At 34.6% G+C, this 15,639-nt stretch overlaps 1 protein-coding gene across 4 annotated transcripts in view; it reads right to left on the bottom strand.

Annotated features, from left to right (window-relative positions):
• The window catches only part of NBEA (neurobeachin), a 618,385-nt gene that overhangs the window by 85,662 nt on the left and 517,084 nt on the right, over positions 1-15,639 (bottom strand). For all 4 annotated transcript variants that reach the window (XM_065896024.1, XM_065896027.1, XM_065896028.1 and 1 more), the window contains one exon: positions 11,820-11,932. In XM_065896024.1, the coding sequence (XP_065752096.1) occupies positions 11,820-11,932 (113 nt within the window). The remainder of the gene's footprint in view (positions 1-11,819; positions 11,933-15,639) is intronic.

Here is a 15,639-nt window from a genome sequence, read left to right as displayed (position 1 = left end):
ATATGGAGAGAATAAGATGCAGGATAGTTTTCACAGAACTGCTTGAAATGGCAAAAAACCAAGCAAACTAAAACTGGAAGTAGTCTAAATTTCCAATAAAGGAGTAGTTACACGATGACACACCCACACTGCTGTATATTATGCAGCTAATCAAAAAGGCTGATTAGAAAAAATTCCAAGACACATTAATTGTGTCAGAAATTATGCCTATAATTATACCCTAAAATAAGATAAACAAGGTCACTGTTCTCATGAAGTTTGCGTTTAAATGTAGGTGTGTATTTGTGCATTTTGAGAATGTGTGTGTATGGGTGTGTGTATGTTTCTGTCTGTCTGTAGAGACAGAGACAGACAAAATATAAATAAGCAATTTGGAAACTATCAGCGATAAGTGCTCTGTTGACAATTACAACAGAGTAATAGGATAGCAGCGACTGTGTGGAAAGGGAAGGCATCTCTCAAGAACCCCTGAGCAGGGACATGAATGACCGGAAGAAGCCAGTCATAAGAAATTTTGGGGTGAGAGAATTCAAGATGGAGGACGAGCTAGTGCAAAGGCTCAAAGGGGGGCATGATGGTGTGTTCAAGGAACAGAAAGAAAAGCAGTGTGACTGAAGTGTAACAGACGAGAGGAAGAGTTTATGAGATGAGGTGAGAAAGTGGGTAGAGGCATATCATACGGCTTTGTAGACCAGAGCGATGAAACGTATTTTATGGTAAGTGCAGTGGAAAGTCACTGAGCGGTTTTAAGCAGGAGAGAAACAAGGTTTGAGTTAGGCTTTACAAAGGTACCTCCAATGGTTCTGTGGAGAATGGATTAGAGATAATATTAAATTATCATGACTAGTACTAGGATTGAAAAAAGCCAGTTGCAAAACCAGCATCATTTAGCATTATCAATGTTTCTCTAAAAATCCTATAGAGTGTATATGTAATATATTTTTGCTTAAATAGTCAGAGAAAAATTTTTGCAGAATATACATGAAACTATAATAATAGTTGCCTCTGGGGAGTGAGAATAGTGGAAATCTTTAGTTTTCCATCACCTGTTTTTACTATTTGGTTTATCCCGTGTATAGAATTTTAGATGGCTTTTTAAATTATATGACCCAGGAATATCTTTCAAATGTGAACATTTTAACTTTCATAAATTTTAATAAGTTATGGTAACTTTATATTTCAGCTAGCAAACAATAAATATCATATACTTCCAAATATAAATTCCTGTTATCAATCTTCACTGATATTTGAATTGCCATATATCAAACATTTAAAATAAGTTAAATGACAACATGAGGTAAAAAAGACAAATGTAGAAGATGAGATATTCTACAGGAGAGCTGGCATGGTTTCTTTAATAAGTCACTATCATGAAAAAAAACAAGGGTAGTGGTTAGAAACTATTCTAACCTAAAAGACGTTTAAGAGACATAAGAATCAAACATACTATGTGGTCATGGGACTTATACAGCAAAGGAAACCACCGACAAAATGAAAAGATAACCTACGGGATGGGAGAAAATATCTGCAACTGATATGACCGAGGGGTTAATACCCAATGTATACAAAAAGCTCATACAATTCAATATTAAAACAAACAACCCAATTAAAAAACAGGCAAAAGACCTGAATAGAGATTTTTTTCCGAAAAACACATACAGATGGCCAACAGGCACATGACAAGACGCTCAACGTCATTAATCATCAGAGAAATATGAATCAAAACCAAAATGAGGGACTCCCCCAGTGGTGCAGTGGTTAAGAATCTGCCTGCCGATGTAGGGGGACACGGGTTCAAGCCCTGGTCTGGGAAGATCCCACACGCCGCGGAGCACATAAGCCCATGCACCACAACTACTGAGCCTGCGCTCCAGAGCCTGTGAGCTGCAACTACTGAAGCCCACATCCCACAACTACTGAAGCCCACGTGCCACAACTACTGAAACCCGCGCACGTAGAGTCCGTGCTCTGCAGCAAGAGAAGCCACTGCAATGAGAAGCCCGCACACTGCAACTAAGCCCCCGCTTACCGCAGCTAGAGAAAGCCTGCAGGCAGCAACAGACCCAAAGTAGCCAAAAATATATAAATAAATAATCAATTAATTTTGAAAAAGAAAAAAACACAGTGAGTTATTACCTCACAGCTATCAGAATGGCCATCATCAAAAACACCACACACATAATAATTGTTGGTGAGGATGTGGAGAAAAGGGAACCCTCGTGCACTGTTGGTGGGAATGTAAATTGATACAGCCACTATGGAGAACAGTATGGAGGTTCCTCAAAAAACTAAAAACAGAACTAACATACGATTTAGCAATTCTACTTCTGGGTAGAATTTGAAGAAAACAAAAACACTAATTCAAAAAGATACATGTACCTCAATGTTCATAGGAGCACTATTTATAATAGACAAGATATGAAAGCAACCTAAGTGGTCCATCAAGAGATGAATGGATAAACAGGATGTGAGATATATATATATATACATATATACTCACACATATATATTACATATATATACACACATATACATACACATATATATATATCACATATATACACACATATATACATATATATATATATACATACACACACACACAAACACACACGCAATAAAGTACTACTCAGCCATAAAAAGAATGAAAATTTCATCATTTGCAACAACATGGATGAACCTGGAGGGTATTATGCTTAGTGAAATAAGCCAGACAGAAAAAGACAAATACTGTATAATATCACTTATTTGTGGAATCTAAAAAATAAAACAAATGAATAAAACACAACAGAAGCAGACTTATAGACATAAAGAACAAATTAGTGGTTACCAGTAAGGAGAGGGAAGTGGGGAGGAACAAAATAGAAGTAGGGGATTAAGAGGTATAAAATAAACTACAGGATATATTGTACAGCACAGAGAATATAGCAGTATTTTATAGTAACTTTAAATGGAATTCATCTGTAAAAATTTTGAAACACGATTTGTACATCTGCAACTAATATAATATTGTATATCAACTATACTTCAATTTAAAAAAGGACAAGAAAAAACAAATTGCTTATTTCAAAAAAAATGTACTGTGTGGTCCTTGACTGAATCCTGGCTTGAACAAACTAATTTTTTAAAGACATATGGTAGGCAACTGGGAAAACCTGATTATGGGCACAGTGTTACACAATATTAGGGAATTACCATAAGTTTTGTTAGGTGTGATGATGGTATTCTGGTAATGTAGGAAAATGTATTTTTCATACTAAAGGATTTAGGGATAAAGTATGGTATCTTTAATTCACCTTAAAGCACTTCAGTAAAACAACAAAAAAAAGCTAAAATGTTGGTAATTGTAACATCTAGGCACTGGGTAAATGGGTATTAATTATTGTTGGTACTTTTCTTTTGAAAAATTTTATAATAAAAAGTCAAAATAACATAAAAATTGAATGTAAAAACAAAGAAAAATCATTCAAATTTTAAAACATATGGTGCTTATGTTTTAGGTTGTTCTTACTGATAAGAATCCTTTTAATTTGGAAATTTATGTTTGTAAAATGTGTGAACATTTTGTTCTCTTAAATAGATTAAATCTCCCCTTTGCAACTTTATGCACACTATTAATTTGCTTAATTAAAATTTGCTTCCATCATCAGGTGAACTTCAGCTAGTCACAACACAGTTTCCACATACGTTCTTAAGAAATGGAGCCTGAAGTAAAGAAGCATTAGTAAAAGGAAGTGTAGGAATTATATTTTGTTGGCTATAATTGAGTGTATTTCTTTTAATACTTTTTCATAGGATGAATAAACACAATTAATTATACTATGAAGAAAGATAAATTTTGAGCCAAAGTTGCATTTTGATTAGCAAAATTTATGAGCACGTTAGTAGGTATGTCAGTTCCACATAGAACCAAAATCTCTGGAGGTAGAGTGGCTCACTCCATGCATTCCTGTTGCCTCTGCTCATATCCGACATGACTATCCTTAGTGTACGACGTTTAGGAAAGGTGGAGGGCACCTAGGAGATAACTTAATCACTAGGCTTTTTTTTAAAAAAAAGTATATTCTACCTAATGATTGTAGAGAAATAATAGGTAAGAAATGAAAGGAAATAGAACCTATGTAACTAGTGCAATTCATCATAGGGTTGTGGGGATAAAATGAGAAAATCTATGTACAATGCTTAACACGATGCCTCGCATGTAATAATACACGTCAAATGTTGGCTATTATTGTTATCATTATCCCAGAAAAATTCCTAAGAAAATTAGTTTTAAATATCTTAGTGAAAAGTAACCATTTTTACATAGAAACAATGGAGGTATAAATAAAATAAAGTATATTTACAAAAAAACAATGGAGGTATAAATAAAATAAAGTATCTTAAATCTTCATTTGTCAGTTCTAAAAGCTTTCTAAGTGTTAAGTAGTAGGATAATGATAAGCCTATAAATTAGTTTCAAGATCATCACTGCTGAATATTCCGCTTCAGCTGGGAAGCAAGGTTAAAGGAAACTGACTTTGGTCTAATTTTGCCACAATGATGCTATATTTTAGATGTGACATGTGGCGGGTAAAACAAAAGCATACAGGGCAGGCTCCCTTTTCCTTTCTATAGTAAACTAAAAATGACTGTAAACTCAGGGAATGGGCCAGTTCTTACTGTCTTTTTGTCTCCAGTGACTGGCACAGAGTAGCTGTGCAAAAAATGCTTGTGTAATGAAAGAATGAGTGAATAAAATTATTAATTTAAATAAATCCAATTTTGAAATTGGTGCCCTTTTGCATATACCCCCTCGCAAATTATGCCCTCAGCTTGGATTATTCCATGAGTTTAAAACAGTATCCAGACTTTGCCAATTCATACCTTGTCTTAAAATAGCACTTATCCTTCAGCATTGCAATAGAAGCCAGCCTAACAAAACGATTTTCAAGTTGGGTTATATGTTAAGGCGACCTTCAATGTATAGTTAGAAAAAAATTCATATTTGGCAGTAGGATTTTTGGCAGATGGTATATAATTGAATTTACACATTCACATTTTTGTCTTCTAATAAGTTTTATACCATCAGAGTCAGCTACCAATACACTTAGTAGTTTTGCCCGTTCTTCACGTTTTGTTGTTAAAACTAAAGCATTAGGTAAATTATATACTAAAGCAAATAAAACTAATTTCATTTTAGATATTGTTAATTTATGATGAGAAAGAAAGGTAAAATGACTGTAGAAACTTGCATCGCATTGCCGAGTTGAGGTAAACCCTTTTCTACGTGGTGTGTAGGCGTTTGGCAGTATCAAGGGTGGACAGTTGAGAGTATTCACACTTCAGTGCATCCATTTGCATTATCACATTTCCAAGCCTCAAGGCATTATCACTTCCTTTTTGTAAGTGGCATAATAATTTGGGAAAATGGTTATGCTTATCATCATCTGTCAGTCAAACAACTCCTGTGTTAACAAAACATATTTTTTCCACTCAGTGAATGGGTGTGTGTGTGTGATGTCCTACGCTCATGTCAATATTAGTAGGACTTGGCTTTGTGATGAAACTATTTCACTTATTGGAGGGCATGACTGGGAAATGGGAAAATTCCATTTACACTTTAATGAGCAAGGGGCTGTGCTCCACGTCAAAGTCACGTAACCACTGTAATTTCAGAGTAAAGTTCATATGAGCGTATGTAAATAACTGAAGCAGTAGCATATATCATGTTTTAAGATAGATTTCACCACAAAATCACATCTCCATGAGGAAAACCTGCATAAATTGGGGGAAAAATCTCTACACCCACTGGTGGTTGAGTACTGAAAAGATAAGTCAATGACAGATTGTTTCATTAGCTGTCCAGCATGTCAAACAATACATATGACCTCTAACCTGTTCATGTAATGAATAAAACTTGAACTTGTGATGTCTAATCAAATGAGGGGTCTAATAAATTTTACTGATCAGGAAATTTCATTGCTCCTGTTCTCTTCAACTGTTCAGTTAAATGGGCGAAGGAAGGAGTAAGAATGTTATAAATATAATAAAATATTTCATATAAATAAATTTCATCTAAATAAATATTTCATCTCCAGTTTCCATAAATGTTTAATTTAACTTCAGTAATTTGATGTTTAAGGTTTTGGTAACTTGGAAATTTAAAGAGATGAAAAAGCAATTATTTATTGCATGAAAAATATTTTATATTTTATTAAAAGTTGTTGCTTTTAATTTTATTAAAACAAAATTAAATTGATATTTTTCACTAGATTTTTTTCAATCACACCAAAGGTGAACTGTCAACTGACAATTACGGAACTTTGTTTTGTAGCCCCCAGTCACTGAATGCCGCTGTGTGTTGGACATTATACTAGGTGCCTTACCTCCATTAGGCACAACAACTCTATTTTGTAAATACTATTGTGTTCAATTTAAAGAAGAGGAAACAGAAGTTCAGAGAGCTTAGGAAACATGCCTAAGTCTGTACAGCAGGTGAGAGAGCTACATTTGAACAGAGGTGACATTCTTTTCATGTTCTGTTTATTACCTCTCCTTTTTTTCCTCTCAATTTTAATAGATACACATAACGAAAAACTGAAAAGGTTTGATAATTCTAGGATTAACCTTTCCCAGCATCCAATACAGAGAACAGAAACCTCCAGGATTCACCTTCTTCTGTAACTGAGAGCTGAATGCTTGCTGTAGCCCTGACTGTAGCAGGGACTTTGTGAAGAGCAAGAAAGCCATCTCCAGCTCATATCGCCATCCTGTCCATGGCATCGAAGTCCTGGGGAAAGTATGTCTGGGGCAGAGACATTATCTTTATTTACTTTGTTTCTCATTTTTGGTTCTTATCTGCATAATACTATAAAAATATTGCTACTAATTTTTCCAACATGCTTTTGTTAAGTATTAGATGCTGCTTAAAATGAAATAGAAAGCCATTGCTTTGTCAGTATTGTCAGAACGTTTTGGGGAAGTACGTAAGAAATGCATGTAACATTACGGACCTAGATCAGATATGGGAAGAAATAGATCCAGGAGTAGCTAGATGTTTAAAACCCTTATGTACCCCTCTCATTTGCTTCAGTGAAGCATCCAGGATTCCTCAAGAGACAGCTCCTTCCTTTGCACTGAGGGTGGATCTGGGTTTTATGAGACAAGCAATTCGTAGGAGAGGGGTTCTTTAAGAAAATGAGCATAAAACTATGAACATAAAATTAGGGGCAAGGGATAAAAAGAAGCCCCTGAAACCTGCGGGGCTTTGAAGTTTAAGCCTGATTAGATTAATTTATTATGGTAAATTTATCTCTGACTCCATTGAATGTCATATATTATAATTATATGTATGTAATAAACAACCTACTGCCTATTGGTTTTTTCCCTTTATAACCAATGAACATTCCTTGACGGTCAGGACTCTGAAGTCCTCTTAGCACCTTGCAAAGTTCCTTTTACATAGTAGCTATGTGTATATAAACCTGTAATTTATTTGCTACTACCTAGATTATAGAAACTATAAAGAAGAAACTTTCAGATACAGTATATTTGACACTTTATAATAGTGAGTTGTTTGTTGCTCACCAACTAACCCCTGTTTCTTTCGGAAACAGGAATCCAAATTTCCTCCGGTCAACTCTTAGCCTAGTGCATGAGGAGACATTTTCCGGGATTTCTGGGAAAGGAAAGTTTCTTTTGTCTTCCATGTGAGCTACTTGGTGAGATGCTCTCTCTTTCTTTGGACAGTATGATGTGAGGTCTGGAACTGTTGCAGCCATTCTGCTCCTAAAAGGGGATTGCCGGGAGCTACTGGAGGCCATCCAGCAGAGGGTGAGTGTGAAGTCCACAGATGGGAAGGCAGAGAAGAACAATGGAAAGAACTTTGCTTGGTGGCATTATCTGCATCACTGGAAATAAATCTGACTGAAAACTAAACCTTCCTCTGAATTTTTTAGTTGTGAGAACCAATGATATTGATTTATTGTTCAAGCCAATTGCTCAAGCTGGGTTGTCTGAAATATTCATTCAAAAGTCCTGATATAACTAGAATTCATAAAGCTAATTTAATGCAGAGCTATAAAGAAAGAGAAGTAATCTTCAATTTGTTTAGGATTGTACATTTCTTAACTTCTTAACTTTTATGCAGTAAAGAATATAAAAATTATCTGGGGCTCCAAATGTTGTTTACTAAGACAAATTCTAGAATTACTCACTTAAAGGAATTATTACTTGGGTCCTAATCTCTGTTTAGGAAAAACTTCTTTTGTTATTGGAGATCTTTTAGAATGTTTCTGGTTAATAACATCATTAAAATATTCCAAATCTTCCTTGAGTTTCTGAAGATTACCAAACTCTCCATTTAAAATTTCATTTGTAGTACTGGTTGTAACTACAAGAATTTCATGTGCTTCTCAATGGTCATCTCTTCTCTATAATATTGCATTATTAGCAGTTTTTCCTTCCAGTTATTATATTTCAAATGTCATTTTTCCCATTAGGCATATAATATGATATATTTTCATACATTAAAAACTTGTTTATTAATGATTTTAATCAGGACAGTCTCGGGTTTCTAGCCCATTTGTAAGAAGTTCCTATTAAGAAATTCAATGAAGCATGGGAACAAAGCAAGAGTAATTTATTAACACATCAAGAGGCTTTAATTTGCTACCATTTTCCTATCATGTTATTCTGACAGAAAATAAAGAACAAATTGCTAAAGCATGGAACATAGCAGAATTGGAAGAAAAGCTATCTATCTTTAGAGAACCACGGGTTCAAATGTTCACAACATGAAGGACTCTATGTTTGCAAAAGCACAGTTAGTATTCACGTTGCCTAATTTATTTAGGCTGTCTGTTTACCTCTTCTATTTATCTAACACTAAACAAAATTAGGAGAGCACATGTGGGTCAGAAAGGGAAAAGTTCTGCCAAAAGGCATACAGATTAAATAGATCAGCTTTAAAAACCTGAAGAATGTTTACATGTTCTAGTTACTTTAGAAACAGTGACTTCCTCATTTCATTTATCTCATTTTTTCTACATGAATAAACTAAAAATCTATAATTACTAGCAAATATTTTACCATATGCCTTATATAATCTATATTAATCATAATGAAGGCCATATTTTCTTTGGTTGGGTTAGTGTTTCAAGAACATTTGAGTCCAAATGTCTTAGTGTACTTGAGCTTGCATATTCCAAGCTGCTACAGTCCCCACTATACCTACTGTCATAACGTAGGCCTCCCAGATTTCTGGTAACTATCTGGTTTTCATCTCAGCTCTGGACTGGACTTTTTCCAAGATGGCTCAGATATGTTTGTTTTATTAACTCCTGTACACTCTTCCCCCTAATGCAGTGCTTGACATACAACAGCAAATCTGTGATAAATATTTGTTGACTGAATGAATGACTGAAAGAATGAACACATAAATGGAGGAAGAAGGGAACTTTGGTCTGTAGGCTTCCTTTCACCAAGATATCCCAGTTGATTTCAAAGAAAAAGGACCTTCTTCCCTGTTCTACAAATAATCTAAAATAGCTACAGTGGTAGTTAGCTCATGAGGTTTTAAGACTACGTATCATGCTACCTGAGAATCTACACTATACATGTTATTGTGTGTGTGTATATATATATATATATATATAGTAGTGTCTAATACATAGTGCCTATTGAATTAATGTTAAATAAAACACATGTAGATAAGATTTTGTTAAAGAACTAGTTTAACAGTTTTCACCTTCATATTGATAAGTTAGTTTGGTTTCTTTTTACACCCAAAGATTACACCTCAACCTTAGCAATTCATGTAAAAAATTCATACCATTCTAATTCCATTACAGATATAGCAGCATATATTTATGATCATTATTTAAAATTTGAAACACAATTCAAAGTATATAGCATATAGATGATTTACTGCATTATATTTATATTCATAGCTAATGTTGATATGCTAGGTACTCTTCTAAGTTTTTTATACTTATTAACTCATCAAATCCTCATAACAACCCTACTATTATTGTCGCCATTATACAGGTGAGGAAACTAAGGCAAAGAGAAGTGAAATAGTTGTCTAAGGCCCCAAAGCGAGTAAGTGGCAGAATTAGGATCTAAACCCAGGCAGTCTAGCTCCAGAGTTCTTGTTCCTAACTGCTATTTATTGCCTTTCATGTAGTTCTCTATAAATATAGTACATTCTTATTTAATTTTTGAAGAAAATGATTTTATCTTATTTTTAAAATTTTAATAATTATATTATTATATAAAATAAGAGTAATGTTAATCTTATTTAATTTTGCTTCCAGAGGGCAAGCCTTATGAATTACAGTGCTTATATCTACCTAAGCCTGAATCCTTATTTGCACATAGTAAATGGTTAAAGATTTTTGTTCAGTTCAAATAACTGTTCACTGGAACAATTACTATATTTGCAACCATATTGAAATTCACTTGCTAGCATTTCTTTTTTTTTTTTTTAACCAGCTGTGTGACTCTCAGTAAGATGATGGCTAATTGATTCCTTAGGTCCCTTGAGTATCTATAATAGCATAGCTAAAATTAGCAATGAGCTAGCAAGTTTGATAAGGCAGTCACATAAAATATAAGAAATAGAGAGTGAATGACAGAGAAGAACATGCAAAAATTAGTATACAGCCTTCAAAAACAGGCTAAGAAATATTCCCCGTGTAATAATAGCTCATATTCATGAAGTGCTTCTATGTTCCAAGTACTATGTTACATTCTTTAAGTGCACATGTCATTTGACCTTCGCAACTGTATGAGGTAGGACAGTATTATTCTCGTATTACAAATGGGGAGATTGAGGCTAAAAGAGAGTGGCTTCTGGTCACACAGCTAGTAAGCAGTGGCACAGAGAACTTCAACTTAGGTGGGTCTAGTTTTCAAAGGCAAGAAAAAAGGCAAGAGAAGGTGTGCTGAGTTAAAAACCATTTGTGGGATTAATTTTAAATTGCTTGCATTTCATGCTTCCCTGCCTTGCAGAACTTCTGCTGCCCTTGTTCATGAGCTCCTCAACTCTCCCCCAACCAAAAGCGTGTGCCTATATGCCTTTCGTGCTGCTGTGGCATGCTAAACCAGACAACTAAGGAGAATAGAAAAGGGAAGGAAATTCAGAGTGAATAGCCTGAGGCTTAATATGGCTAAAGTATTGATATAAACTTTAGGGCTTGGCTCTGATATTAGCTGAGGCTAGAGAAAAGCTTTTGGGCCTTAGTATCTAGTTTTCCACTGAATTTCAAAGAGTTTAGTACCCCACTTAGGTTTCTTCTCAACAAATGAGGCGAACTAACCAGAAATTCGCTTCTTATCCTTATCACCCATTGTGTATTTTTTTTCTTGCCATTTTTGGGCCAAATCTTCACTCTTATCTTAACAGACCCTTGATAAATTATTGTGCCCTACTTTCTTTCCAGTATCAAGCTCCCCTACAGTATGTGTGTATGTATTATGGTCAAGATAGCATGTCTTATCACCTAAGAAATACACCACAGAAACTACTGGCCAAATTTTGTTCTAATTTCAAGTTTCTCGCCTTGACCTTTAAAACATAGGATATCTGAACAACCTCTTCTTACATATGCTCTTTCTCAAATATCCATTTCATTTTGCCATACTAGTACTGATTTATCTTCTTGTAGCTTAATTCCTATGCTAAGTATTGATGAAATTTAGATTCTGACTACAAAAACAGAAGACATTCAGGTTTACTTTCTTACAAACATTAATTAAACATATATACTCTGGTAGAAATGCTTTTAGAATATAGCCTTACGAAGAAAATTGACTTCTATATATTTAAAAGTTACCTTTGAAAGATCCCTGAAGTTTCCTGGAAGAGTCAAATCCAATTCTTCTGATTCATAGTTTGTTAATACCCATGGAAACACGGGGTATTGGTTCAGATCATTATATGTCCGTCCTAGTAAAGAAAAAGATAAATGAAAATCTGTATACACTAATTGCTTATCGAAGTGTTCCTGTCCTTCTAATAGATGAGGCAACTATTGCATTGCAGAAGAAAAGTAACGCTTTTGTTTACTGAACTATGCCTTTATTCAATCAAAAGCACTTATAACAATGTGTTTCAAGTGAACTCACTCAATAATAATTAAGAAGTGAGTAACTAGAATTACTTTTTTATAATGTAACTTGTGGTAGTGATTGCTAGCTGTTTGTCATAATCAATTCCTCTCCTTCCTGGGCTAGACCACATTTCTCAGGCTCCCTTATTAGTAGCTGTGGCTGTGAGACTTAGTTCTAATCTACAGAATGTGAGCAGAGGTGGTATCTGCTACTTTCAGCCTTGGTCCTCTGCAGCTTGTTGCATGGGTGCTCCATGCTCCATCTCTCTTCTGCTGACTATGATGAAGATGCTATTGCCACCCTGGAAGCAGAGCCTGATAAGCTGGGGTCCCTGAAAGTGATCATGGAGGAGGTCACCTGCTGGTCTGCACACTTGCAGATTATGTGATGGTGTTCTACTCTAACTAGTATATATATCCAGAATTCTATTGCCAGTATACAGCATACTACATTGTGCTTCTATTAAGAATCAATGCAGAGGATTTGCAAGTTAACAGAAGTACCCTGAAGCCAGTACGAAAAAGCACCGAGGCAGATGTTATGCACATTTTTTTCACTCCCTTAAGTTCATGAATTTTCTTTTCATATTATGTTGTTTCACTTTAGTGGAGAGCTGCTGAATGTTAGGCTGAATTTTTTTTTTTTTTTGCGGTATGCGGGCCTCTCACTGTTGTGGCCTCTCTCGTTGCGGAGCACAGGCTATGGACGCGCAGGCTCAGCGGCCATGGCTCACGGGCCCAGCCGCTCCGCGGCATGTGGGATCTTCCTGGACCGGGGCACGAACCCGTGTCCGCTGCATCGGCAGGCGGACTCTCAACCACTGCGCCACCAGGGAAGCCCTAGGCTGAATTTTGTTTGTTGGCTTTCGTTAGTCTTTGACAGAATGACTTAAGCATTTTAGGTAGGACACTGAAGCCCGTGGGACCGTGGCAAAGCTTAGGGAGAGCACAGGGCTGGCTTACCCTGATAAACTGACACTGAATAACATATGATCAGGTGAAATTAAGAGGAGCAGTATTAAAGAAACAGGGTCCAAAGAAAACTTCCATTGGACAAGACTGTTTTTTGTAAAAATGCATTATGAACTGATCACAGGACTTTCTAAATTTCCATTCAAATCCATACAAAATAGCAATTCCCTGATATTAGTGATATGATTTCATCTTGTGCTCCTTGTTGCACACCGTGTTAGCATAACAGTAGTACAGATATGCATACATTATCTTATTCGTCATCAAGAACTGAAATTAAATGATACCTACCTCTTGTAGCAACTGGTAACTGTGACTGTGAAATAAAACAAAAACAAAAACAAAAAAACTCCCATAATCTGAGGAAGAACTAAATCTGCTACTATTATAAGCATGAAACCAAATTAATTAATTCACTCAGTAAACATTTTATTCGGTGACTATTTTATCTGTTTCTTATATGAATCTCTGCATTTTACAACACAATTACTTATTGTTTTAAATATGTAAACTAATGTGGGTGTATATTATAAATGTAGGCAATTGATAGAAAGCAGAATGTTGCTTCCACTCTGCATTTCCTGGAGCAAGGTGAGAGTAAGGTTAGGGCTTCCTCTTTGTTCTCTGCCACAGCACTGTTGCAGATGTGTTCTAGCTAATACTTGTCTGCCTCTCCACTAGTCCAAAAACTCCAGAATGTAGGGTTTGAGTTTAAAAAAAAAAAATGCCTCTGTATATTGGCATATTTTGTTTGTCCGATAGATATTTGTTGAAAGAACGAATGCATATGTGATACAAATGCGATAAAATGAGAGCCAAATTTTAAAAGATGAACAAACCATAAGCCAAATAAAAAAGGAAAATTGCAGGATAGTCTTGTTGGAGGAAGAGGACTATGCCAAGGCACAGAAGTACACACGAGAGAGAGTGGCCTTGTGAATGTGCGTGTTAAACCACCAGACGGAAATATCTGTGGCCGATGAATGCACCTGCTTTATGTTTGTAAGTCTACTGTGATGAAAAATAGTGATGAGAATTTGGAACCTTTTAACTACAGTCTTTTGTATATGAAAATAGACTGCTAAAGCAGTACCACTGTAAAATGCACAGTGTAAAATTCTAAAATTTTAAATTTATTACTGAGAGTTTATGTTAACCTAGGACACCTGATTACTCTCAGTGCTTTTTCTATGCATGTATATATACAGAGAGTCTAGACTAGCTGGGCAGAGCTATTTCTGGGATCGTAAGTAGGACCGTGGCATATTTAGTGCTCTGCCATTTTCTGGGTTACCATTCTACTTAAAAATCTATAGATTTTAATGAAAAAGAGGTCTTCCAATATATGTGTATTTTAAGAGAATAATTTGATGTTATTTATGTAACATATTTTCTATTACTTATGTAAATCAATGGCTGAAAATTAGACATAATAACTGTTTTTAAATTTTCTGATGAAGTTTCATAACTTAAGGAAAAACTGTCAAACTAAAATAAATAAAAAGCCAATTTACATTAACTCAGTACTTAAATGTATCATATAAGTAGAAACAGCATAAAAATAGAGACTATACTTGAAGACACTAGCCTTTCACTAGAAATGATTTTCTAATTAAAGAAAAGATATAATGCTATTTTTGGAAAAAATACAAAGAAAGGAAGGTATCTTTAACATACACATACACACACACACACACACACACACACACACACACACACAAATTGATTGCTGTCTACAGTCACAGCTCATGGTAATTAATCTATCCTGCATTTTTTGTTAATTCACTTTTAATAATCTTTGGAAGATTCTTTAAAAATAAATGCTTAGAAAAATTTAGTAAGTTTTAAATTACTAAAGCTTTATAGCACATTTTAAATCTAACAAATACAATCAACTACATAAACAGATGTTCTGACAGTTACATTAAAACCTTTTTATATAAAACTTTCCACATAAAAGCTTTGCAACATGGACAGTTAATATATTATTTTTCATTTGAATTAAAAATTCACAATGTATTTAAAACTCACATGGATGAAGTTGGTACTCTGGGATTTTGCATTTATAAATTTTAGCCATGAATTAGCATTATTACTTTAATTATTTTACTGAACACCTTTGTGAAACGAAAAAAAAAAAAAAACCCTGTGTGTACCGAATTAACCAAAAAAGTGAAATATTTCCAAAATAATATCTGTTAAGTTCTGGCACATCTACGTACTTATTAATTTTTTTTAGGATAATTGAAATTTAGTAAATAACCTTGTGCTGTTATTTCCTTTTCCAGCAGTAATAGGTGCAGAATTTTTTTTACTAACTATGCTTCTAAGGACTTAACTTGGAAGATGAATATTAATTATCACAAGCCTATGACACTAATCTACTCAAACAATAAAAGTGAAGCACAGTAAATGAGATTTCAGAAACACTAGATATGTTTCTTCGTTTAAAAAAAAAACTTTTAATTAAACCATCCAATTTAATGTTTTTATATGGCACTTTAGTTTTGAAGGTAAAGTGATCTAGAGACAGCTGACAAAGAAATTATAACTGCAATTCCTTGGTGAAAAT

The sequence above is a fragment of the Phocoena phocoena genome, chromosome 18, assembly GCF_963924675.1.
Source record: "Phocoena phocoena chromosome 18, mPhoPho1.1, whole genome shotgun sequence".
Taxonomy (NCBI): domain Eukaryota; kingdom Metazoa; phylum Chordata; class Mammalia; order Artiodactyla; family Phocoenidae; genus Phocoena; species Phocoena phocoena.
This window is presented reverse-complemented; position numbering and strand designations above follow the sequence as displayed.